Raw genomic sequence first — 25,075 nt, 5'->3', positions numbered from 1 at the left:
TGTCAGAATGTCATTTTCCCATTTTCAAAATCGTCGACTCAAAAGTTGCTTTTCCAAATTATATGGCTGTAATATTGAAAATCTTGTATATTTTTCTCTATGTACATATACTTAAATGTTTTATAATAGTTTTACAAATTTAATCGAAACCAAAAAAGTTGATGGATTTTAAAACTTTAAAAACTACTTTATTAAAGTCATAAGTAATTCAATAAACAAAGTTAAATAAAATGCCAGGGTGTCGTAATTCAGTTTATTCATGTGAAGTTTACAGTCAATGAGAAATATGTGATTATCTTCACCGTTCTTGGCTACTCGGAAGAGGGCACAACGCAGATAATTTTCATCTTCCAATCAACTTCGTTGCTTCCTTGCAACACTTGCAACAAAGTTGAAAGCCTGACTGGCAAAGATATGCCGACACAAATGAAATCGAAGATGGCGCTCTTGGTCAGGACTCGCTCATCAATGACCAAATGTTGTGACTGATTTCTCATCGAGCACATCGATGTCCTGGCTTTGTTGCTGTGGACTCTTCCCTTTCACAGTATATACTCAAATGCTCTAATCTTTCTAACAAACGTGACCAAACATAAGCCTACCCCTTCCATTTATCTTTCTTTCTCTTTCCTTTTCTTTCTTTCTTCTCCCTTTTTTTGTTCATTGTCTTCTCCTACGGTCCCTTGCTATCTTCTTCTTATTCCTATCTCCTTCCCATTCGGTGGTTATAATAGGAGCTGCCTCGTATGGGCCAATAGGCCTTCTGCAGCTCTTAGTATTATTACTATCCCCTCTACTACACCTTACTTTGCTCCTCAGCTCTCTCTTGCTTATTTATTGCCTGTCTCTACTTCCTCACAATCGACTTGAGAATGGTCCAGGACGGACCGAAAAGTCGTCCTCCCTTCACCTTCTAGTGTGTGGTCTGGGCAACATACTTTAGCCACGTTATTGTGATTCATCGCCTGCACATCGAGCACATCTTTTGCTCCCGAATTAATCTTCAGCTGAAATATTCAATCCGACTACACTCGTGGTGGTGTAGTCGTCCAGGTCCACCATCCAACCACTTGGGATGGACGGTAGAGCGACGGTCTCGCTTCGTGCAGGTCGGCGTTCATTACCCGACCATCCAAGTGGATGGTCACCATTCCTATTCCCCGTCCCATCCCATTCCTTATCCTGACGCTTTCAGAGCGCTATATAGTCGCTCTCCTGATTAACATACATACATGCAGAAATTAATTTTCACAATCGAGAACTTTTTCTGACATTTTGAGTGGATTTCACACTAAATCCAACTCCTCATCACTGAGTTCAGAAAAATATATATTAAATTAATTTTCTAGTGTTGTCAAATACTGCAAAATTTAATTCATTGTCAATTCTGGAAGCACTTTGTTATCCCTCAACCCGTCCTCTTCATAGCACGTCGCATTTTGACGTATACTTAGTGCCAAAAACTGTCGTCCTAGAAAATGGTAGTGGCTCGCGAAATTGACATACTGTCCCGTTTTCTGTTTTATGTCCGTTGGTAGGTTAGGATTAGGGCACTTCAGTACGACAGTTTCTTGACGTTGGAAAACCTTAGGAGGACGGGCTACATCACCACAGCAACAAGAACTGATGACGGTTTCTCAAACGTTGCAACATTTTTTTATCTTAAATTTTGTCAGTCTTCCAGCTTGCTCATGAAAGCTTTCAGATAAATATTTAATTTTATGATAGTTGTATTCCTTGTGTCTGAAAAGTGTCTATTGAGCTGCTCAAAAATATCAGTCAAATAAGCAAGGCGCATGATCCATTCCTTATCCTACCAGGCAAAAAAATACATTTTACCCTGAACTATAAAAAAAATAATTTGAGATCGTCTCCAAGCCCAGTTACATTTCCTTTTAAAAACCATTGAAGATCGTGTTGATAAGAAGCCATTGACGGCCAACATCCACGTTAGTACACAATTGCTTGAAAAGTCGTGATTTGAGAGCTCCTCCTTTGACAATATTCATGATGTGAATTCTTTAATTCAAAATCTTCTCCAGTATTTTTGGAAGGCAAGTGCTTGACGATAGATCATATATTGAATGCTTTTAATTTTTGGAGCTCGTTAACTTGGAATCTCCAACATTTTTGGAGTTTCATTAACTTGAAATCCAGAATTTGTCCCTAGCACAGCTGGTGCTCCATCGGTACAGCGTCCACAGGTTTTGTTAAAATGCAACAACATTTTCCACATGATTTCTATTTACATATAAGTACGTCTGTCTGTCCTCCAAAAAAATCTCCATTTTTTGACAGTCATCCTTATTCATGATGACCACCGCGTTAAGTTTGTCAGCCTTGGTGGTAATGTGAAGAGTTGCATCTCTTTTCTTTTTTAACATTGTGCGGGCTCAATCTGTGGGCCTAGAGTTTTTTTGGACGAGCTGGGTATCCTGAGGTGGCACTCGTGCTGTGTAAAATGCTTCGGGTATCTGTGATAAACGTTTGTGGCATTGAATTGGTGACTGCGTGCAGGGCAATTATCAAGTTTATAGCGGAGGCGGCGTACCAGACGTTTTTACGTCGTAACGAGAGACGGACCTTACCCCTGTGACTTTGACTATCTCGGATTGGAGTGGTGCCATCATGTATGTTAGCATTCATGGGGCGCCTTTGGAGTTTTCGGAGGGACTGCTGCGGTGTTATTTCGGCCAGTTTGGAGCTGTTGTCGGTGTGTAGTTGTACGTGCTCTCCTCGGGAATGCTCAAGGGTATGCGGACTAACATTTGCACCCTGGGAATGCGGCTGCGGTCGGACATTTCATCCTCGGTGAAGCTCCTGGGTTATTACGTTCGGGTGTATTACGCCCGCCAGCCTCGACATGTTATCGTTGTGGTCTCTTGGGCCATCAGGCTGCTGGGTGCTTTGCACCTGCCGTCACGCCCCTGAACGTCTTCCATGAGGAGGATTTCCCGCCGCTCCCTGTGGAGGAGGATTCTGTAAAGGAGGATGTGGATGTCCCGTGTGCTGATGCGGCTCCCCCTGTATCGCCCGGCGTGCCTCCTGATGTTGCAGCCCTTCCTCCGGGAGTTGCGGTGCCTGTGGGAACCGACGTTTGAGATTTTTATTTATTTAATTTATATGAATTTATATTTACGTTAATTTATATACTTCGATAGCAATTTGTATAATGATAAGTGGACTGTATTTCTGCAATAATCTCTTAATCTCACAAATCGATCCTCTACACATTAGGGGGGGTTTATATTAATTTATATATATGCAGCCAATCAAACTACAGTAATAGACTACATACATTGAAGAGGTTCCTTATCTTATAGTACAGCAGGTTAGTCCACCAGGTATAACTAGGGTGTAGACACCAAATTATCCTCTTTGAGGTAGCTTCCATCACCCAGTAACTGATGCACAAAGTCTTGCTTCCTCGTCTTGACCTGTCAAAAGGGCGCTAACTGTAAAGCCAGATTCCTATATATGACAGGTGTATCAGAGAAAATACTGTACATGGAACAATGAAGACCTGGCTTAATTACCTTTAGTTTGAGGCTACCACGTGCTCTAACCGGGCCACCCTATATAATGACATTAATGGCCATAAATGAAAATAAACGGGTTTCGGAAAGAACACCTAACTTGATTTGTTGACAGCGTGTTGATAATGGTACACCTTTGGTTTCCATAACACTACGTCCAAGTAAAATTAACAGGAGCTGTATTTGCTCCCGTGTGCCTCTGGTCTAGTATAAACAATGTCTAACACTCCATACTACTGACGCCTGGCCGACATTGTCCAGATATGATAGGAGCCGAATTTGCTCCACGCGTCTCGGAGGTGGCACAACAATGGCTGTCCTCCTTCCCCACTGACGCCTGGCTTACATTGTCCAGATGTCAATAAGTGATAGAAGGGTCACATTTACTCTACTTTAATATTGATAATTAAGTTAATTTATATGAGATGTTTTATGATGGTAAAGTCCAAAGACTAATGTATTTAAGAATAATTCCCACCATAATAGGTGGTGAATTATAATAGTGTGTGGTGATGATATCCCGTTTTCTTTAGACGGTAATTCCACTACAAGTTACGTTTTCTATGGGTTAACTTGTTTATACAACACAGCTATTATCTGTATGATTATTAAATGGTGTCGGATTTTCCGACATAATTCCCCACGGGCTGTTCACGGGTCGAAGTTCTATTTAGAACAGACGAACACCGATACTCCTCCTTCGAATTATTAGATTAATTTGAGGTTAGTAGTTAGTAATCACACATTTGTGCATCTGTTCGTACAGGACGGATGTCCGTACTAGAGTTGCAGGGGTTAGAAGTCTAATGCGATTTCATTTCCCTGTCAACTCTTGAAAGGCTAATATTCAAGCCTAATTACATATTATTTAACCCAGAAGACTGGAATGTGATCAAGTACTACAGTCAAGTATGATTCAGGGACTGCAGTGAGATCAGTGACATTAGATATAACTTGAAGTTTGTTTAGGTAACTGGTCACTGATATATAAACACTGAGGCCCATGGAATACATCTTGATTAAATAATAAATGTATCAAATCAGTCATCAGATTTATTGGGGTTTAATTTAGTTAATTGATTCAGAAGATTGAATAGCTCATCATTAAAGTAAAGTATGGTTCTGAGACTGCAGTGGGTTCAGTGACATTGGTCGCAGTGACTTGTAGCTGTTTAGGCTACTGTTCACTGATTTGCCACTGAGGCCTCATGAACTCATCTTCAGCTTTAAATGATGATACTAACATCAACCTCTGTTGGTATAGTCAGCTGTAATCTCCTTAGTATAATGCTACTGGAGAAATATAATCAGCTGACAAATTTAGATTTCTATTGGTATTGTTTATCTGCAGGCCTAGGTCTCCTCAGGCTTGATACTGGGCCTGATCAGAGTAATTTACCTCCTGCAGAGTTTAACATGGTTATGCCCTGATATTTAGTAGGGCTACCGATGAATCGATGACAATAGTCTGTCCCTACAAGGAGACCGAAGTCAGTGAGGTGATCAGACTTAATATTATCTGCCAATTTTATTCCTCTATTTCTCATTTCTATTTCTGTGGCTGTTGCACTCAGACCTTGAACTTGTAGGTCTACTGGTATTTTGTCCACCACAATGGCTTGTACTCGACAGACGTACCTGCCTAAACGTACTGATGGTTGTACCACCTGGTAGACTTGAGGTCCTGCATCCGTTACAAACCCTGAGATGTTGAATGACATCTGGGCTACAGGCCTTAATTGTAATTCATCTGCCAGCTTTTTAGTGATATATGTTCTCTGGGATCCTTGGTCAAACAACCCATGGGTATGGACCTTGGCCCTCTTATTCAGGATGGTAATTTGGGCAGTAGGCAAAGTCGTATTACCTTTAGACTTTGCCGATTGGACACTCTTTGTTGGTTGCACCTTGCAGTACTGTACTGTGGTGGGAATGCTATCTTCCACCTTGGGTCTTGAATACGTTAATTTCGTATATTTGCACAGTGCTGCATGGTGTCTACCTCTTCTACACCTGTTGCAGGTGTTGAATTGGGTATAACAATAGTCTATGTTGTGTGACTTGAGACACCTTGCACATCTCCCTAATTCCTGGAGTCGCTCCATACGAGTGTCTCTGGTTGGATAATTAGCACAACGGTATGTTGAATGTTTCTTTTTGCAGAACATACATGTCCCCCAGCCTACTGCACGCTTGGAAGTTACCGGTTTGGGTGAACTAGTAACAGTAGGCTTGGAGGTTGCTGCTGCATTGTCAGATTTTCTGCAACTTGATGTTAGAGTAATTGACTGATGTTTATTTGGGGTAGTTGTTTTACCCTTTAATTGACTCTTATTTTCTATTTCTGAAGGCTCGCATGAGGCTTTAACTTCCTCATTTGCTCGTCGTTTGTTTATGATGGAATGTAAACCTTCAGTGATGTCCTGTACTGTCAGGATGGTGTTATGTTGATGTGTATATAATTCATCTGGTATATCGCTGGACAATTTTCGTTGAAGGACTACTTTGGTCATCCATTCACTAGTAGTTATATCAACCTTAAGACTGAATGTTCTTAGTAGTGACTCAAACTCCATGCTGAAGGATTGTAATGAGTCAGCAGTCTGATCAGGTTGAGGTAAATCCAGCAATTGTAGTACTAGATGTATGACAGTTTTCTCATTGCCAGCATTATCCATACTGGCTAGTTGGTTAAGCCTTGTGGGGCTTGTACTTGGGCTGCTCATAATACTGAACAAGCACTGATGTTAGCCTAGGGTAAATTCTGCACTCACTAGGCAATAATCCTACCTCTACTAGAGGTTAGCACTTAAAATTAATACACATTATATATATACAATCATACACACTAATGATTTGAGTGATAAACCAGTGTCATGGAAGTACCTTTAGGTTAGCTCTTCTATATCACCCTAGGATGGTAGAGACACTAATTAATCACTCAAAGGTGTAATGATCATAAGTAAATTATTATATCCGACTCTCCTGTCTAATAACGATGGTCAGCTTTCAGCCTCTGATTCTGCTATTGAGTTCAATAGGTTCTTCTCTTCCATTGGTTCATCCCTTGCAAATGATATTCCATCTTCCAGTACAGACATTAATGACTATCTTTCAGGTAACTATCCACAGTCTCTGTACCTAAAGCCTATTAATTCCACTGACGTCAATGAGATAATCCTTTCCCTTAAAACCAAGTCTGGTGCCCTTGAGGAGATACCAACTTTAATTTACAAAAAAGCCTCCAGATCTTTAGCCCCTGCTATTGCTTTGCTCTTCAACAAGTCACTTGAACTCCAAACCTTCCCAGATATTCTAAAAAAAGCGAGAGTAACGCCTGTCCACAAATGTGGTAATCTCACAGATGTTAACAACTACAGACCTATATCTATCCTGCCAAACTTGTCAAAAAATTTTGAAAAACTAATCTATAAGCAGCTTTACTCATATCTAGCCAAACTCAATATACTTAGCCCTTGCCAATATGGCTTCAGGCCCAAAAAAACCACTAACGATGCACTTATTAGTATGCTTAACTCGATTCATACAGCTCTTGATAAAAATGAGTTCCCTGTTGGGTTGTTTGTGGACCTGCGTAAAGCTTTTGATACTGTCAACCACCAAAACCTTCTTCTTAAATTACATCATTATGGAGTCAGAGGACACTCCCTACAATACCTCAAATCCTACCTTACTGACAGGCTCCAATATGTTTCTGTGACTAATACAATTTCTCCCACCCTACCCATCAACATTGGTGTTCCCCAGGGCAGCATACTTGGCCCTCTCCTCTTTCTCATCTACATTAATGACCTTCCAAATGCCTCCCAACATCTCAAACCAATTCTATTTGCTGACGACACAACCTTCATTTACTCCAGTCCTGATCCCCTTGCTCTAAATGCCACAGTAAATACTGAGCTAAATAAAGTCCATCTGTGGCTAACTGCCAACAAACTCACCCTTAACATTGACAAAACCTTCTATATTCTGTTTGGCAATAAATCCTCTAATCAAATAAATCTCAAAATAAACAATACCCAAATTTGTAACAAATTAGATGGCAAATTCCTTGGCATTCTCATTGACCACAAGCTGAATTTCCAGGGACACATTCTAAACATATCAAAAAAAGTTTCAAAAACTGTGGGCATTCTTTCTAAGATCAGATATTATGTACCACGCCCTGCCCTGGTGACTCTCTATTACTCCCTTATCTATCCATATCTCAACTATGGTATTTGTGCTTGGGGCTCTACTACCCAAAATCACTTACGTCCTCTAATTACTCAACACAAAGCTGCTATTAGGACAATATCCAATTCTGGCCCCAGACATCACTCGGTACCCCTACTTAAATCTCTGAATATGTTAGACATTAAGTCACTGCACATTCTCTCATGTGTATTATACATATATAAAATGCTAAACTATAATGCCAATCCTGATCTCAAAAGCTTCACAGAAGATTGTATCAGAAACCATGAGCATCACACCAGAAATAAATAGTTTTGATATTCCTAGAGTACGACTTAATCAAACTAGAAATGCTCTACAAATCAAGGGGCCCAGAATGTGGAATGACCTTCCCAACCATGTTAAAGATTGTACCTCTCTCAACCAGTTTAAGTTAAAAGCGAAGCTATACCTAATAAATTCCCTGTAACCTACCTTACCCTTCTATTGTCAACCAATGTCTGTTTTTTTCTTTAAAGAGCGCTGTTTGTCGACATAATTGTATTTGTGCTGCTTTTTCATCTATGTTTTCATTTCTTGTTTTCATTCTACTCATTATGCTCAATAAGTATTAAGCTTGTCATTTAAGTTTATCATGCCCGAAACGCTTTGCGTAATAGTGGCTTTAGGCATTGTATGTACTTGCTCTACCTATAAGTCAACCAATCCTTGTAAAAATTTATTGTATGTATGTACCTTACCTAAATAAAATTGTATTGTATTGTATATATACAACTCAACTCGAGTTGATAAAAATTACACCCAAAATAGGGTCTGGACCATTCATTAATGGTGTTAGGTTGTTGAATATAGTACAACTGACTATGGTAATAATGGGACTAAGATGAACAATAATAGTTCAACTAGTCAATGTTAATATCCTACCCTGTTGTGGGTTGGCAATTAGTAAATATTATACTGTGATCACTAGTGCAATATTAAATAATTCTCTATTTTGGAGAAATAATATACACAATTATTGATAATAGCCTCTTAATTAGCCTCTATAAAACTTCTAATATTATCAAGAAGTATTGAATATTATTAGTGACCTCGCGAAATAAAGTCCACAAAATTCGTGGATAATCTCTCGCGAAATTTAACACCACGAAATTCGTGAACAATCTCGCGACACAGTCACTAATTTGGCTGGCTTCTATATTAGCGCTGTCATTTCACAGAATAACACGCCACCAAATATCTGTGGGTGTGCATGAAACCGCTAACGAAGCTGATCTGAACTGAGCGGAGCTCGTGAACTGGCTTGAGGCAACGCTGCCGTCTTTGACTGGCTGGCCTTGTTTAAATCACACTGCACTAGTTTATTTAATGAATCCACTGGTTAACTGGTTCATCCGGTACTAAGATGACCAAATGTGGGTTCAAAGGATCAAATAATCCATCATCCGGTTCGAAGATGACCAAATAATGTGGGAACCGGCCTGTGAGATTTATATTTATTTAATTTATATGAATTTATATTTACGTTAATTTATATACTTCGATAGCAATTTGTATAATGATAAGTGGACTGTATTTCTGCAATAATCTCATAATCTCACAAATCGATCCTCTACACATTAGGGGGGGTTTATATTAATTTATATAAATGCAGCCAATCAAACTACAGTAATAGACTACATACATTGAAGAGGTTCCTTATCTTATAGTACAGCAGGTTAGTCCACCAGGTATAACTAGGGTGTAGACACCAAATTATCCTCTTTGACGTAGCTTCCATCACCCAGTAACTGGTGCACAAAGTCTTGCTTCCTCGTCTTGACCTGTCAAAAGGGCGCTAACTGTAAAGCCAGATTCCTATATAAGACAGGTATATCAGAGAAAATACTGTACATGGAACAATGAAGACCTGGCTTAATTACCTTTAGTTTGAGGCTACCACGTGCTCTAACCTGCTCACCCTATATAATGACATTAATGGCCATAAATGAAAATAAACGGGTTTCGGAAAGAACACTTAACTTGATTTGTTGACAGCGTGTTGATAATGGTACACCTTTGGTTTCCATAACACTACGTCCAAGTAAAATTAACAGGAGCCGTATTTGCTCCCGTGTGCCTCTGGTCTAGTATAAACAATGTCTAACACTCCATACTACTGACGCCTGGCCGACATTGTCCAGATATGATAGGAGCCGAATTTGCTCCACGCGTCTCGGAGGTGACACAACAATGGCTGCCCTCCTTCCCCACTGACGCCTGGCTTACATTGTCCAGATGTCAATAAGTGATAGAAGGGTCACATTTACTCTACTTTAATATTGATAATTAAGTTAATTTATATGAGATGTTTTATGATGGTAAAGTCCAAAGACTAATGTATTTAAGAATAATTCCCACCATAATAGGTGGTGAATTATAATAGTGTGTGGTGATGATATCCCGTTTTCTTTAGACGGTAATTCCACTACAAGTTACGTTTTCTATGGGTTAACTTGTTTATACAACACAGCTATTATCTGTATGATTATTAAATGGTGTCGGATTTTCCGACAGTGCCGTCAGGTGGCCCTCTTGCTCTGGTCGCTGTCCCGTCTGCTCCCGTGGGTCTTCTGGGTGGTCTCTGTGCTCCATCGACGTCGTCGTCTTCATCTCCTGCTGCTGCGCCTGGCCCTGCGCCCTCGCCTTGTCACAGCTGTGATAGATGCTGGGGTGGCTGCGGGGCCTCCTGCTGTGTGTGGCCCGGTTCCCCCTGCAGTTGAAGCTGCTGCCATTCTGCGTCTGTGCGCCCAGCCCGTGTTTCTGGCTCTGCCTTTGGCTCTGATGGTGTGCAGCCGGTGCCTAAGCGTTCTCGTCGTTCCTCTTATGCCTGGACGGATGTGTGGGATTTCAGTGACTGTGCGTCTTCCGATGTCGACGGGGAGATTCCGGATGCGTCGCTCTCTCCTGCAACGGTGGTGGGAGAGGTCCATGTGCCTCCGGCTGCAGATGACTGTGGCTCACGTTTCACTTCTGTTCTTTCTCCTGCTGAGGATTTTCCGCAGTAGGGGGTGGTTGATCCTCCTGCTACTGGTGCTGGTGCTGGCCGTGGCATCGTCATGGTGGTAAAGAAGGATCTCCGCCGTGGGGGGGGGGGGTGGTTCCCAGCAGGTGCGTCATCCCGTGGTTAGCGAGGAGGACTATGCGGCGCCCGAGGTAGGGCTTAGTGTGCACGCTGGTGTGCAGCCCCTGTGCGCCCCCTGGTGTGCAGCCCTGTGCACCTCCTAGTGTGCCTCAGAGAGCGTCGTCCTGTGCCCAGCCCCCCTAGAAGGAGGCCCAGTCCTTTCGTCTTGGCCTCCGGGAAAGTGTGTCGCATCTACCACGGTGAGGTTTGATATTATAGATATTATCCATTTGGGTTCCGCGGGCACGGGTTTTTATGGATGGTGTGCCGGATTCCATGCCTCGGCCGCGTGTGCCTCCCGGTGGTCAGGTCTCGGAGCACTCCTAGTTGCTTTGGAAGGTGTATTGTTTGCGATTACCGGCACATGCATTTCCGGATAAGTATGAGTAATCCGTGTGGTTGGTTTATGTTTTGTTTGTCTGTTTGGGTGTGTGTGGCTCGTTTTCCGGGTGCCTGAGTGTGCACGGGGGGTGTCATTGTGCGCGCGTGTGTGTGTGCGCACGTGTGGGTGTTCCTCATGGCTCCTGTAATGGGCCTGATCCGGTTTTTACATGTGCATGTGTTATTTGTGCACTTGTTTGTATTTTGCTGTGTGCCCTTCGGGATGTTTTATTGCCTGTGGCTGTATTGTTATTTTCTATTTGTGTCCTGTGTTTCTTTTATGTATTTTTTTATGTATTCCATTTGCGTGTGTATTTGTTTAATTCTGTTATGTAATTTGCCTTGTATATTATGTTGTCCTGCGGTGTGGCGGTATTTGGTGTGTGTTGTCCTGCGGTGTGGTGGTACTTGGTGTGTGTTGTCCTGCGGTGTGGTAGTACTTGGTGTGTGTTGTCCTGCGGTGTGGTGGTACTTGGTGTGTGTTGTCCTGCGGTGTGGCGGTACTTGGTGTGTGTTGTCCTGCGGTGTGGTGGTACTTGGTGTGTGTTGTCCTGCGGTGTGGTGGTACTTGGTGTGTGTTGTCCTGCGGTGTGGCGGTACTTGGTGTGTGTTGTCCTGCGGTGTGGTGGTACTTGGTGTGTGTTGTCCTGCGGTGTGGTGGTACTTGGTGATGGTTGTCCTGCGGTGTGGCGGTACTTGGTGTGTGTTGTCCTGCGGTGTGGTGGTACTTGGTGTGTGTTGTCCTGCGGTGTGGTGGTACTTGGTGTGTGTTGTCCTGCGGTGTGGTGGTACTTGGTGTGTGTTGTCCTGCAATGTGGTGGTACTTGGTGTGTGTTGTCCTGCGGTGTGGTGGTACTTGGTGTGTGTTGTCCTGCGGTGTGGTGGTACTTGGTGTGTGTTGTCCTGCGGTGTGGTGGTACTTGGTGTGTGTTGTCCTGCGGTGTGGTGGTACTTGGTGTGTGTTGTCCTGCGGTGTGGTGGTACTTGGTGTGTGTTGTCCTGCGGTGTGGTGGTACTTGGTGTGTGTTGTCCTGCGGTGTGGTGGTACTTGGTGTGTGTTGTCCTGCGGTGTGGTGGTACTTGGTGTGTGTTGTCCTGCGGTGAGGTGGTACTTGGTGTGTGTTGTCCTGCGGTGTGGTGGTACTTGGTGTGTGTTGTCCTGCGGTGTGGTGGTACTTGGTGTGTGTTGTCCTGCGGTGTGGTGGTACTTGGTGTGTGTTGTCCTGCGGTGTGGTGGTACTTGGTGTGTGTTGTCCTGCGGTGAGGTGGTACTTGGTGTGTGTTGTCCTGCGGTGTGGTGGTACTTGGTGTGTGTTGTCCTGCGGTGTGGTGGTACTTGGTGTGTGTTGTCCTGCGGTGAGGTGGTACTTGGTGTGTGTTGTCCTGCGGTGTGGTGGTACTTGGTGTGTGTTGTCCTGCGGTGTGGTGGTACTTGGTGTGTGTTGTCCTGCGGTGTGGTGGTACTTGGTGTGTGTTGTCCTGCGGTGTGGTGGTACTTGGTGTGTGTTGTCCTGCGGTGTGGTGGTACTTGGTGTGTGTTGTCCTGCGGTGTGGTGGTACTTGGTGTGTGTTGTCCTGCGGTGTGGTGGTACTTGGTGTGTGTTGTCCTGCGGTGTGGTGGTACTTGGTGTGTGTTGTCCTGCGGTGTGGTGGTACTTGGTGTGTGTTGTCCTGCGGTGTGGTGGTACTTGGTGATGGTTGTCGGCCCTTCAGGACGGTCGTGATGTGTTCTACTTATTTTGTTTTCCTTCTTTTGTATTGTTTTATTGTATTTATCAGCATGCTCTGCATGTAAATATATAAATATAAAAAAATATAAAAAAACTGCCACTAAATAAAATAAAACTTTCTGATATCTGTTCGGCACATTTGTTTCCTTGGCTTGAATCTATATCCTCGTTAGTTTGTTTTATTTTGTTTTATATTTTTATTTATTTATTTAGTATAGTCTTAGTTACAGCAGTTGATTTGTTGGCAATGTATTTACTATTTGTAACTGCAGAATCTAGATATTAGCTCTTGGAAACCACCTTTCTAACCAATTGATTTTTCTTCTGTCAACTACATACATTTGTCTCTACCTCGCCCCCTTCCCCCCCGGCCAACACACGCACACATCCCCAGGAAGTGGCCCATAACAGCGGCCCAACTACCAGGTACCTATTTATTGCTAGATGAAAAGGAGCATCAGGGAGAAAGAAATTGCCCATTTGCCAGGGATGGAACCCGGGCCCTTTAAGACTACAACCCCAGAGTGCTGTCCACTCAGCCCGCGAGGCCCCCTTTCCCTGTGTACTCACCTAGTTGTATTCACCTAGTTGTGCTTGCGGGGGTTGAGCTCTGGCTCTTTGGTCCCGCCTCTCAACCGTCAATCAACAGGTGTACAGGTTCCCGAGCCTGCTGGGCTCTATCATATCTACACTTGAAACTGTGTATGGAGTCAGCCTCCACCACATCACCCCCTAATGCATTCCATTTGTCAACCACTCTGACACTAAAAAGGTTCTTTCTAATATCTCTGTGGCTCATTTGGGCACTCAGTTTCCACCTGTGTCCCCTAGTGCGTGTGCCCCTTGTGTTAAATAGCCTGTCTTTATCAATCCTGTCGATTCCCTTGAGAATCTTGAATGTGGTGATCATGTCCCCCCTAACTCTTCTGTCTTCCAACGAAGTGAGGTTTAATTCCCGTAGTCTCTCCTCGTAGCTCATACCTCTCAGCTCGGGTACTAGTCTGGTGGCAAACTTTTGAACCTTTTCCAGTTTAGTCTTGTGCTTGACTAGATATGGACTCCATGCTGGAGTCGCATACTCCAGGATTGGTCTGACATATGTGGTATATAATATTCTGAAAGATTCCTTACACAAGTTTCTAAAGGCCGTTCTTATGTTAACCAACCTGGCACATGCCGCTGATGTTATTCTCTTGATATGAGCTTCAGGGGACATGTCTGGCGTGATATCAACCCCCAGATCTTTCTCTCTCTTTCTGACTCTTGAAGTATTTCATCGCCCAAATGATACCTTGTATCTGGTCTCCTGCTTCCTACCCCTATCTTCATTACATTACATTTGCTTGGGTTAAACTCTAACAACCATTTGTTCGACCATTCCTGCAGCTTGTCCAGGTCTTCTTAAAGCCTCAAGCTGTCCTCCTCTGTCTTAATCCTTCTCATAATTTTGGCGTCGTCAGCAAACATTGAGAGGAATGAGCCTATACCCTCTGGGAGATCATTTACGTATATCAGAAACATGATAGGTCCGAGTACAGAGCCCTGTGGGACTCCACTGGTGACTTTACGCCATTCTGAGGTCTCACTCCTCACTGTAACTCTCTGCTTCCTATTGCTTAGGTACTCCCTTAACCACTGGAGCGCCCTACCAGTTACTCCTGCCTGTTTCTCCAGCTTATGCATCAGCCTTTTATGGGGTACTGTGTCAAAGGCTTTCCGACAGTCCAAAAAAAAAAAAAAAAAAAAAATGCAGTCCGCCCATCCTTCTCTTTCTTGCTTAATCTTTGTCACCTGACAAAGTGTGTGTGTGTGTGAGTATTTTGCGCATATGTAACGTTGCTTTACTATTGCACATAATCACAATTCCAAGGGTATATGTGTACCACTGAGACTGTGTGTATCCCGCAGAATCGCAGCCAACCTACCTTGGTGAGGAAGCAAGGTGGGCCCGGGAGGATGGGGGGCACCCACCTCACTCACCTGGACATTCTCAGGATCAATACTTTCTACCGCTGCCACCTGTCGCCCCCGCCGTCCTCCTGACCTACCTGGACCAGCTAACGACTTCTCAGATCTGCCAAACACCTGTCATGGATTGTAAACAACCATGCAGGCGTCCAACACTCAGTTTGGACTGTTAAACGACCATTTATGCTTGTACATAATAGTTATGCTCTTGTATCACCCATTAGAACTTGGGTTTCTTAACTCCTACTCTTCCTAATAACAAGTGTTACAATATGTCTTGCATATTTACAGTTTTTTAACTTAGTGTTTGTTACATATGGCATCGTTGAAATACATCAACATCTGTTCCGACACGTTAACTTCTTTCATGACCAGCTGGGATGATCTTGATAGTGACTCTGGAAATAGATACTTTAATCAGCTATCTCTAATGCAGGAGGCCTCCGACAACAGCTGTACCTACTGGTCGTTGGTTTACCACAGGTGACCCCCTCCCCATCCGGCCCGTTGGCGTCGTGAGGGGGCTTGGTGGACGGCTGCCGGAGTGTGATGCTCCGTTGGGCAGTCCTCTGTCCTTTTCTGGCCTTGCACTCCTGCTGCTGTCTTCTCCAATTGTGCCGGATCGCTTTTCCTTTTCCTTATGTTTCGTTTTTCTCCCCCCTCTTCTCCTATCTGCTTGTCGTTTCCTGCCGACCTTTTGCTTGTTTTGGATTCTTTCTTTGGACTTCTTTTATTTTGACGCCCGGGTGCTTGAGGAGGCATACTCTTGCACCCGTAGAACTGTAGTACCCAACGTCTCGAGCGAGGGGAACCTTTTATTGTCAATCCCCCTTTCGTCGCTGAACCCGATCTCGAGGCGGACTGACGGTTCTTAAGGTGGCGTTTGTGGGGCGTATACTCACGACGCACCCCTAGGGGGCCCCGGCATGATCGGCGATAGCTTCCTGTTGGGTGTCCTGCCTCTAATTGTGGCTCCATGGTGGGTATGGGGGCACATTCGTGGATGAATTTGTCATTTTTCGTCTCTATGTCGTTGAATGTTTCCGTTGTACCCTCTCAGGCTCGTGGGGTGGGCGACCAAGCCCCCGAGTCGGCCTGTATTGGAAGACCAGGCTCTGTAGCTCCCGCTGCGTTGGGCCCCGACCTTGCTCCTCCTTTGACCGTCCTGACTTCTTCCCCCAGCTCCCCTCCCTCCTCTGTGGTTGGGTCGAGCCTCCAGCCCCCGGTGGTGACCACTTCGTCCCCTGGTGTGGCTAAGTCTTTCGTTGTGACTACTGTGCCTTTTGACCCCTCTCTCTCTAGGGGTTCTCAACGCCGTTCGCGCCCCAACCGCACTCGCTCGATTCCTTCTCGTGCCGATGCGTATCAGGCCTTGTTTGGTCCTGCTTCATGGGCCAAATACTTTGATCTCCTCCCTCTTGATTTTGCGCCTCCTGACGATTTCTCCCTCCATCGGCATCTTGTAGATTCCGTGGATGCGTCTGTTACTTTGAACCCCACTCGTCTCGGTACACGTGTCGTTGCTGCTCCTTCTCAGGATGCGGCTTCCCGCTTGGCTGCCTTATCTTGCCTTGGCGAGACCCCTGTTCGGGTCTCCAAGAACGTTCAGATGAATGCCAGTGTTGGCACTATTCTCCTCCCACCCCATGTTGCAACCGGTGTTCGGAATCTGCAGGATTGCCACGATGATATTCGGCATATCCTTGATGCCCAAGGCCATTCTGTCCTCCAGGTTGACTCGTTTACTCGTCCCCCTCGTGGTCGTCGCCGTCAACCCCTTCGCGTTGTGAAGATCACCTTTGATGGTAGGACCCTTCCATCCTCTGTCATTCTTGCTGGTGCTAGGTGCTCTGTCCAGGAGTATATTCCTTCTCCTCGACTTTGTAACGAGTGCTGAAGGTTTGGGCATGGTGCCCTCCGCTGCTCTGGGACTCTCTCTCTCTGTCCTTTGTGTGGGAGTGAAGGTCACTCTAAGTCGGAGTGCACTTCTCCCCAGGCTCGTTGCCTCAACTGCGGTGAGGCCCATCCTACCTTCTCCCGTGCGTGTGTCCATTACAAGCTTGAGGCAGCCGTCCTCGACTTGAAGCACCGGGAGCGTTTATCTTTTCCTGAGGCGAGGCGCCAGGTTCGCCGGCTCCCGCCTTTTGCTAATATCTCTTATGCTCGCGTGTTGCGCTCTTCCTCTCCTCGTCCTTCCCGCCTTCCTCAGACTCACAACCGTTTCCGGGCCTTGGACCCTGATGCGCCCACTGCCCCCTCCTTTGTTCCTTTGGGGTCTCTCCCGAAGGATCCTCCTCCTGTTCCTCTGTCTGGGGTTCCCCTTCCTTCTAACCGGTCTGTCGTGTCTCCTGGGTCTTCTTCCTCGTCCCCCTCCGATCCTCCTTCCCATCCTCTTCCTCCATCTATCGGCTCTCCCCACCGCCTGTCGGTGCGGGCGGATGTCCATCGCTCTCCTAACGGCCGTCGTGTGTGCTCTCGTTCGGCTTCTGTTGAGACACTGGAATCCGTTGCCCGGTACGTAGTTGCTGGGACACCGGTCTCTTTAAGTCAGAAGCGAAAGCCTGGCTCCTCTCCTTCCTCTTCCCCGGCGGGTAAGAAGGCTTCGCTTTTTTCCTCAGCTCCTACTTCTGGCTCTGTTGCTCCTTCCCCTCCCGTTTCAGTGATTGCGCCCCCTGTTCCTGCTTTGGGGGTTTCTTTGGCCCCTGCTTCCCTTTCGGTTGCTGCTCTTGCTGAGGTGCGCTCCCCTCTTTCTACTCCCCCTCTTCCTGCTGCTGTCCTTGACTGCTCCTCTCCGTTGTCTCCTCCTCCTCCGGACCCCGCCCGCCCACCTCTTATCTGTTCTCCCGTTTCCTTCCCTCCGTCTTTGCTCAGTTTACCCATGCCCCCTAACCCTGACTTTGCTGACCCTGATCCCGACCCTGATATTCTTTAACGTGCTCTGTTGCTCTTTCGCCTTTGTTTCTTCCTTGTTCTCTGTTTTTGTCCTTTCTCTTCTCGTCGTTGTCCATTCTTCAATGGAACGTTCGAGGTTATTACGCCAATTTCCTCGAACTCCAACTTCTGATTTCGCGGTTTTCGCCCCTTTGTGTCTGTCTCCAGGAGCCAATGCTTGGTGCTCGTCCTGGTCGATTTCGTGGCTATTCCTTTCTCTCCCCCCCCCCCCAGCCATTGCTGGGGCTTCTAATTCTTCTGCTCTCTTGATTCGTGCCGATGTTCCCTTTGTTCCTTTGCTTTTTCCTGCGCCTCTCCATTGTTCTGCTGCTCGTATCTTTGTGGGGAAATGGTACACAATTTGTTCCATTTATCTCCCCCCGAGTGTCCCGCTCTCTCTTCCTGATTTGAAACACCTCCTAGACTCCTTGCCGGAGCCTGTGCTCCTGCTGGGTGACTTCAATTGTCGTCATTCTCTTTGGGGTGACGTTCTGACGAATACCCGGGGTCGCCTCCTTGAGCCGTTTCTCCTCTCTTCTTCCCTGTCTCTTCTGAATTCTAGTGAGCCCACTCATTTGGACTCTCGGACTCGCACCCTTTCTTGTCTTGATCTTTCTCTCTGCTCTTCTTCTCTTTACTTAGATTTCACGTGGCAGGTTCTTGATGACCTCCATGGAAGTGATCATTTCCCCATCTTTATTTCCTTTTTCTCTTTTCGCCCTTCCCTCTCTTTCCCTAGGTGGCAGTTTGCTAAGGCAGACTGGACCCTATTTACCCTCAGTGCTGCTCTCTCTGACCTCTCCCTTATGCCTCTCTCTCGCGCTCTCCTCCTTTTTCATGACACTGTCTTCAACGCTGCCCTCCGCTCTATTCCTCGCTCTTCCTCTCGGGGTCCACGGAAGTGCGTTCCCTGGTGGAATGCGGACTGTGCTCGGGCTGTCCGCTGTAAGCGTGCAGCCTGGAAGAGGCACCGCCGTAGGCAGACGACCGATTCTTTTCTTTTCTTTCGGAAAGCGAGTGCGGTGGCCCGTAGGGCCATCCGTATGGCTAAACGTGAATGTTGGGCATCTTATGTCTCAACAATTACGTCCGAAACCCCTCTGGCCCAGATCTGGAAGCGTATCCGCAAGATAGCGGGTAAGTTCGTTCCCGATGTTTCACCGGTCCTTCACCTCCATGATACTCTTGTGGCGGACCCGTTGCAGGTCGCTTCCGAACTGGGTTCCCACTTTTCTTCTGTTAGCTCTGGTCTTCATCTTCCCCAATCTTTCCTTCTTCGTAAACCTGTCCTTGAGTCTCGTCCTTTAGATTTCTGCACTCATCTTCAGCTTCCCTATAATGATCCCTTCTCTCTCTCTGAACTTCGTTCTGCCCTGGCCATCTGCGGTTCTACGGCGACGGGCTCCGATGGTATTCATTATGAGATGCTTCGCCATCTCCCTCCGAGCACGTCTCAGTATTTACTGAGTCTGTATAATCGGATCTGGGAGTCGTCGTCAGTCCCTGAGGACTGGCTCGATGCCGTTGTCCTCCCTGTTCGCAAACCGGGGTCTCTGGGTACTTCCCCTAAGGACTTTCGCACTATTGCTCTCACAAGTTGTGTCTGCAAACTCTTTGAACGTATGGTTAACGTTCGTCTGATGTGGTTCCTGGAACACCATCACCTCCTCTCCCCTTCCTCTCTCGTCGTTTTTTTCGGGTGCGCCTTGGTACCGCTCTCTCTCCCTCTTTTCAGCAATACGAAGGTGTTCCCCAGGGTAGTGTTCTGAGCACTACTCTTTTTCTGGGTGCCCTCAATGGTCTTCTTTCCTCTCTTCCTTCTGGTGTCTTCTCCGCTCTCTATGTCGATGATCTTACCCTTTGTTGTCAGGGTGATGATTCGCCTCTCCTTCAACGCCGGCTTCAACTTGCCATTGATGCCGTGTCGTCTTGGGCCACTGATCATGGCTTCAAGTTCTCTACTTCTAAGACTTGTGCCATGACTTTTACGCGGAAACGGGTTGTTCTTCGTCCCTCTTTGTCACTTTATGGTCATCCCCTTGAATACAAAGATTCCGCGAAGCTTTTGGGGTTATTCCTTGACACTCGTTTGTCTTGGTCTCCCCATATCTCTTACCTCCGTGTTGAGTGCTCTAAGGCCCTTACCTTCCTTCGGGTCTTGTCCCATACTTCTTGGGGGGCAGATAGGCGCACTCTCCTTGCTTTACATTCCTCTCTCGTCCTGTCTAAGCTCGATTATGGTTGCCCTGCTTACTCGTCTGCTTCTCCTTCTACTCTTCGCCGTCTTGATGCTTTGCACCATACTGGGTTGCGCCTCAGTTCTGGTGCCTTTCGTTCGACTCCTGTCCTTAGCTTGTATGTTGACACTGGCTTCCTGTCTCTCCAGGACCGCCGTGATCGCTACTGTCTTCGCTATCTTGCGCGGTCCTTGCAACATCCTTCCTCTCGCCTCTGTCGTGCTTTAACTTTTACCCCTCCTGCAGTTCCTGTTCCTCTTCACCACCTCCCTCTTTCTGTCCGGTTATCTCGCCTGCAGGATTCTCTTTCCGTTCGTATTTCTGATGTTTCTCCTCGTGTTGTTCCTTCTTTGCCCCCGTGGAGGGTCCCTCTTCCGTGGTTTTGTACATCCTTGACCCGTATCACTAAAGCTTTTACCCCTCCTACGGTTCTAAAACGCCTTTTCCTCGAGCACTTTTCTTCTCACTCCCGCTCCGTTTCTGTCTTCACCGATGGGTCTAAGTCAGCGGATGGTGTTGGCTACTCTGTTGTTTTTCCTGATCGCACTTATATGTGTCGCTTGCCTCCGGAGACTAGCCTCTTTACAGCGGAACTTTATGCTATTCTCTATGCTCTTCGTCTCCTGCTTTCTCGTTGTCAGTCTTCCTTTGTAGTTGTTGTTGACTCTCGTAGTGCCCTCATGGCTCTCGGGTCCTTTAATCCGGTTCATCCAGTGGTTGTCGAGATCCAGCATTGGCTGTTTCTCGTTCACAGTAAATTTAAGTTGGTTGAGTTTTGTTGGGTTCCCAGCCATATTGGTGTGTCTTTAAATGAGCGTGCGGATGCTGCCGCCAAGGAAGCTGTCCGCTCTTGTCCCATCTCTCGTAAGGGCATTCCGTATTCCGACTTTTACCCGGTTATCCATTCCTCAGTCCTTACCCGTTGGCAGGCTTCTTGGTTGTCTGTTACTGGTAACAAGCTACTGTTATGATCTCAGCCTACAGGAGAAACGAGTCTCCCTTCTTGAGAGTTATTCAGCAAGCCTGACCTAACTAGAAGGTCTAGCAAATATTGAGGTGATAACCCATATGAAAAATGGCTGGTTGGATATGTGTAACAGTTTGAGATTATGGGCAATGCAGAAGAAAATAGATAAATGACTGGCTAGGAGATGTGGACATTTTGCTGGAGGCTTGAGGCTCGCTTCCGGAGGACCTTGACCTCACTTGAGTGCCAGACATCGCAGGGGGAAGCCGCGCTCCGTTTGAGCTCCCGTCAGAAGGGAACCCCTAGTGATATATCTCTAAGAGAAGAGAAGTGTGCAGACGTGCCAGCTGTGGAATCGAGCTGGGGACGTGTGGTCTCAAGTCGTGGACGATAATTAGTGAATATTAAGCCGCCCGGAGGCATTATTGTGGGCCGTGGGAGCGCCCTGACCAGACGCCGTCAGAGGGAAAGCGCCCTCGATCAATTAATCTGTGGTAAGCACGATATACGCCAGTTCATAGTGATTGCTTGTAGTTTGGTCGTGTGCCCAGCGACAGTAGCGATGTTTATTTATAAGTTAGACATGTTTTAATAAGGCAGAAAGCCTGAAATAAGAGAGTGGAGAGGGAGGAACACGGAGCGACGTCCGCCCCCTCTGAGCGCTGGCGGACGACTGAGGGAGCCTGGCTCCGGATGGAGGAAGACCCTCCCCGCGAGTGAGGACCGCCGCCAGGCGAGGTGGAGTATGGACCCGCCCAAAGCGGGGGAGTCCACTCTCACTGTATGTAGAGGACAGATAGAGGTTTGAGGCAAGCATATTGTGTGGTTATTTTTGTTTATGTGTTAAAGGGGAACATTTTATTGGAGTGTCGATGGGTTGCAGGTTTGTCTTTTGGGGAAGAAGTTGCTGAGAACTTCGAAGCCAGCAGATGATGTAGCTGATGAGACTCCAAGGTAGTGGAGCAGAGGACCTCGAGCTGTGAGGAGAAGCAGCAGTGAAGAGGAGTGTCACGTGCTTCTGTAGAGGTGGTGTAGCAGCCAAGAGAGCTGTGGAAGAACCTAACAGAAGGGTGAAGCACCGTAGTTGCACAAGGAAACTTCATGATAGCAGCCTGGAGGAGCTGCAGAGGATCCTGGTAGTGAAGCCCGGAAGAACCTAAGGATATTAGGGTTGTGAACTTCCAGAGGTGGAAGGGGAAGTTCTGATGGATTACTAGTAGGGAGTTGATAGTGTTTGGTTGTCAGTAGCGTGCAAGACGCAGTGAGAGGTGAGTGACTGTTTGCATTCTTATGTCAAGGAGTGATTTATTCTGAAGCTTAGAGTTGCAGTCGTAGGCTTGATTACCTACAGATGTATGTGCTCGAGGACTGACAGTGATCGATTAATCATTGTTGTGTATCAATGAACATTTATACTGATATATGTTATTGCATTCAAATGCTGGTTTTCTATATATACATTATCTTGCTGATAGTGCAACAGTGTATGTAGGCTTGACCAACTTGAGGAGGTTAATAGTATCAGGTGGTGAACCAGGAGATAGGATACCACTTGATAAGCTGATAATAGAGTTCTGATGGTGTTGGAGTGCAACCTGATTGTGATATTATTGAGTATAGGATTCATTATTATTATATGTGTGTATGTATCGTGTATGTGCTCTGTCCAGTAAATGTGTCACAATTTGCTGGTGTTTGCCCTTGTCCTAGTGAGGCTTCCCAGGAGGTAGTAAAGAAGGAGAGAGAAAGAACCAAGAACCACTGCTGTGGACAGGGTAAGAGGTAATACTAGTAAGTCATAGGGGATTGAGATCATATCTCATAAGGAGAGAGTGGGGAGTCACAGCGGCTCAAGTGGGTGTGTGCACGTGACAACGAGGCTAAGTGTTGGAGCCGCATCCCCTAAACGTGTGACGTTGAGCCCCTCTCCAAGAGCCAGAAGCGCCAAGGGTGATCTCCTAGTATAAGCACTCTGCCGAGTTGTGGGTTGGGTTGTCCATAGAGAAGGATCGACGACGACAACACCAACCAACCCACAGTCTATAATACTACGTACTCTTAAATGTTGTGTTTCCTCATGGCAGTCCTCCTTCCACCGTAACCGGCGGTGGGAAACAGCTCTGGCGAGGTTGCGTATTGGCCATACTCGCTTAACCCATGGTCACTTGATGGAGCACCGCCCTGCTCCTTATTGTCCTAGTTGCATTGTCCCTCTTACGGTAGTGCATGTCCTTCTTGAATGTCCTGACTTCCAGGACGAGCGTGTGTCTTGCTTTCCGACCGCCCCTCGCGGTCACCTGTCCCTCGATAGAATTCTTGGTGACTCGGATACTTTTGATATCGTTCGCCTTATGCGTTTTTGTTCTCGTATTGGCATCCTTGGTGATATTTAGCGCCCTCTGATTATTTTGCGTATTTGATGGTGCTACATAGCCTTCCCGGTTTGGTGCCTTCTTTTGATAATTACTTACTTACCACAGGTGACCTCTATTAAACTTATGCCATGCATATTATATACTGTAGCGAATAAGGAGGGGGGGGGGGGAAGGGTTGTTAAAATAAAATTTATAAATAATACTGGCTGGTGAGTACTCCTCTCCTCGAGCACTCGCTCCAAATTCCTGTGAAAAGACGACTCCTCTGTGTCTGCAGGTAATATTTGAGTAGCAGCTGTGACGGGACACGGCACTGTGGTCGTACCGGGCAGCTGTGACGGGACACGGCACTGTGGTCGTACCGGGCAGCTGTGACGGGACACGGCACTGTGGTCGTATCGGGCAGCTGTGATGGGACGCGGCACTGTGGTCGTACCGGGCAGCTGTGACGGGACGTGGCACTGAGGTCGTACCGGGCAGCTGTGACGGGACGCGGCACTGTGGTCGTACCGGGCAGATGGAATGTCTCGCATATTAATAATATACAAAAAAATCCGTATTGGCCTTTGCAGTGTGGAAAGTGGGCAAAGTGGAAGTAAACTCGGACATTAACAAATTTACTTAAAAATAAAGATAAAGAAATAACGACTGACTTACACCACTAGGCTAATACACAATCTATATAAATAAAAATGGAAATGTTCGTTTGTTCAAAATCGCTAATCTCCGAAAGTTCTTCACCGATTGCTTTGAAATTTTCAAACAACGTTCCATTCGCATCCGAGCAGGTTTTTATATACATACTACATTTATGTCACATCTGTGACAGGATAAAAAACAAGCTTTTTTGAAAAACAATGCCATCTGTTGGACATAAGAGCAACACACGCTGTAATCTCCCAAAGTTCTTCACCGATTACTTTGAAATTCTGACACAACGTTCCATTCGAATATGCACGTGTCTTTATATACCTACTATATAGATGCCACACCTGTGGCAGGTAAAAACATGTTTTTTTTTTTTTTTAAATAGCGCCATCTATTGCACGTAATAATAGTAAAAACCTTATCTGTCCCTACAGATAAGGTTCTTAGCATTGGAGGCATGAAATGAAGGCTTGTACCGCAATGGGGCTTATAACTGTAACAAGAAACGGCCTGTCTTGGTACAGTTCACTAAAGAAGAGGCAGTGGATTACATACTGCAACACAAACACTTACTCAGAGGTAGCAAAAACTATTACAACGTGTATATTGACAAATACATGACAAAAGATGAACAGATAGCCCACAGGGCGAGCCGACCTCCACGACACACCTCTTCCCATTTGGGATGGGTCTGTATAATCGGATCTAGGAGTCGTCGTCGGTCCCTGAGGACTGGCTCGATACCGTTGTCCTCCCTGTTCACAAGCCAGGGTCTCTGGGGACATCCCCTAAGGACTTTCGCCCTATTGCCCTTACAAGTTGTGCCTGCAAACTCAAACGTCTGATGTGGTTCCTGGAACACCATCACCTCCTCTCCTCCTTCTCAATTTGGTTTCCGCAAGTGCCGCAGCACGACAGATGTCCTGGTGAACTTGGAGGTCT

At 46.1% G+C, this 25,075-nt stretch overlaps 1 protein-coding gene across 2 annotated transcripts in view; it reads left to right on the top strand.

The window, feature by feature from the left end:
- Nucleotides 1-15,435, top strand: part of LOC138355578 (low choriolytic enzyme-like) — a 55,037-nt gene extending 39,602 nt beyond the window's left edge. The window contains exon 7 of one of the 2 annotated variants that reach the window (XM_069310887.1): nucleotides 14,916-15,435. In XM_069310887.1, the coding sequence (XP_069166988.1) occupies nucleotides 14,916-15,050 (135 nt within the window). In that variant the 3' untranslated portion in view covers nucleotides 15,051-15,435. The remainder of the gene's footprint in view (nucleotides 1-14,915) is intronic. The other variant, XM_069310888.1, reaches the window with a different exon arrangement.
- Nucleotides 15,436-25,075: the final 9,640 nt, after the last annotated feature.

The sequence above is a fragment of the Procambarus clarkii genome, chromosome 68, assembly GCF_040958095.1.
Source record: "Procambarus clarkii isolate CNS0578487 chromosome 68, FALCON_Pclarkii_2.0, whole genome shotgun sequence".
NCBI lineage: Eukaryota > Metazoa > Arthropoda > Malacostraca > Decapoda > Cambaridae > Procambarus > Procambarus clarkii.
This window is presented reverse-complemented; position numbering and strand designations above follow the sequence as displayed.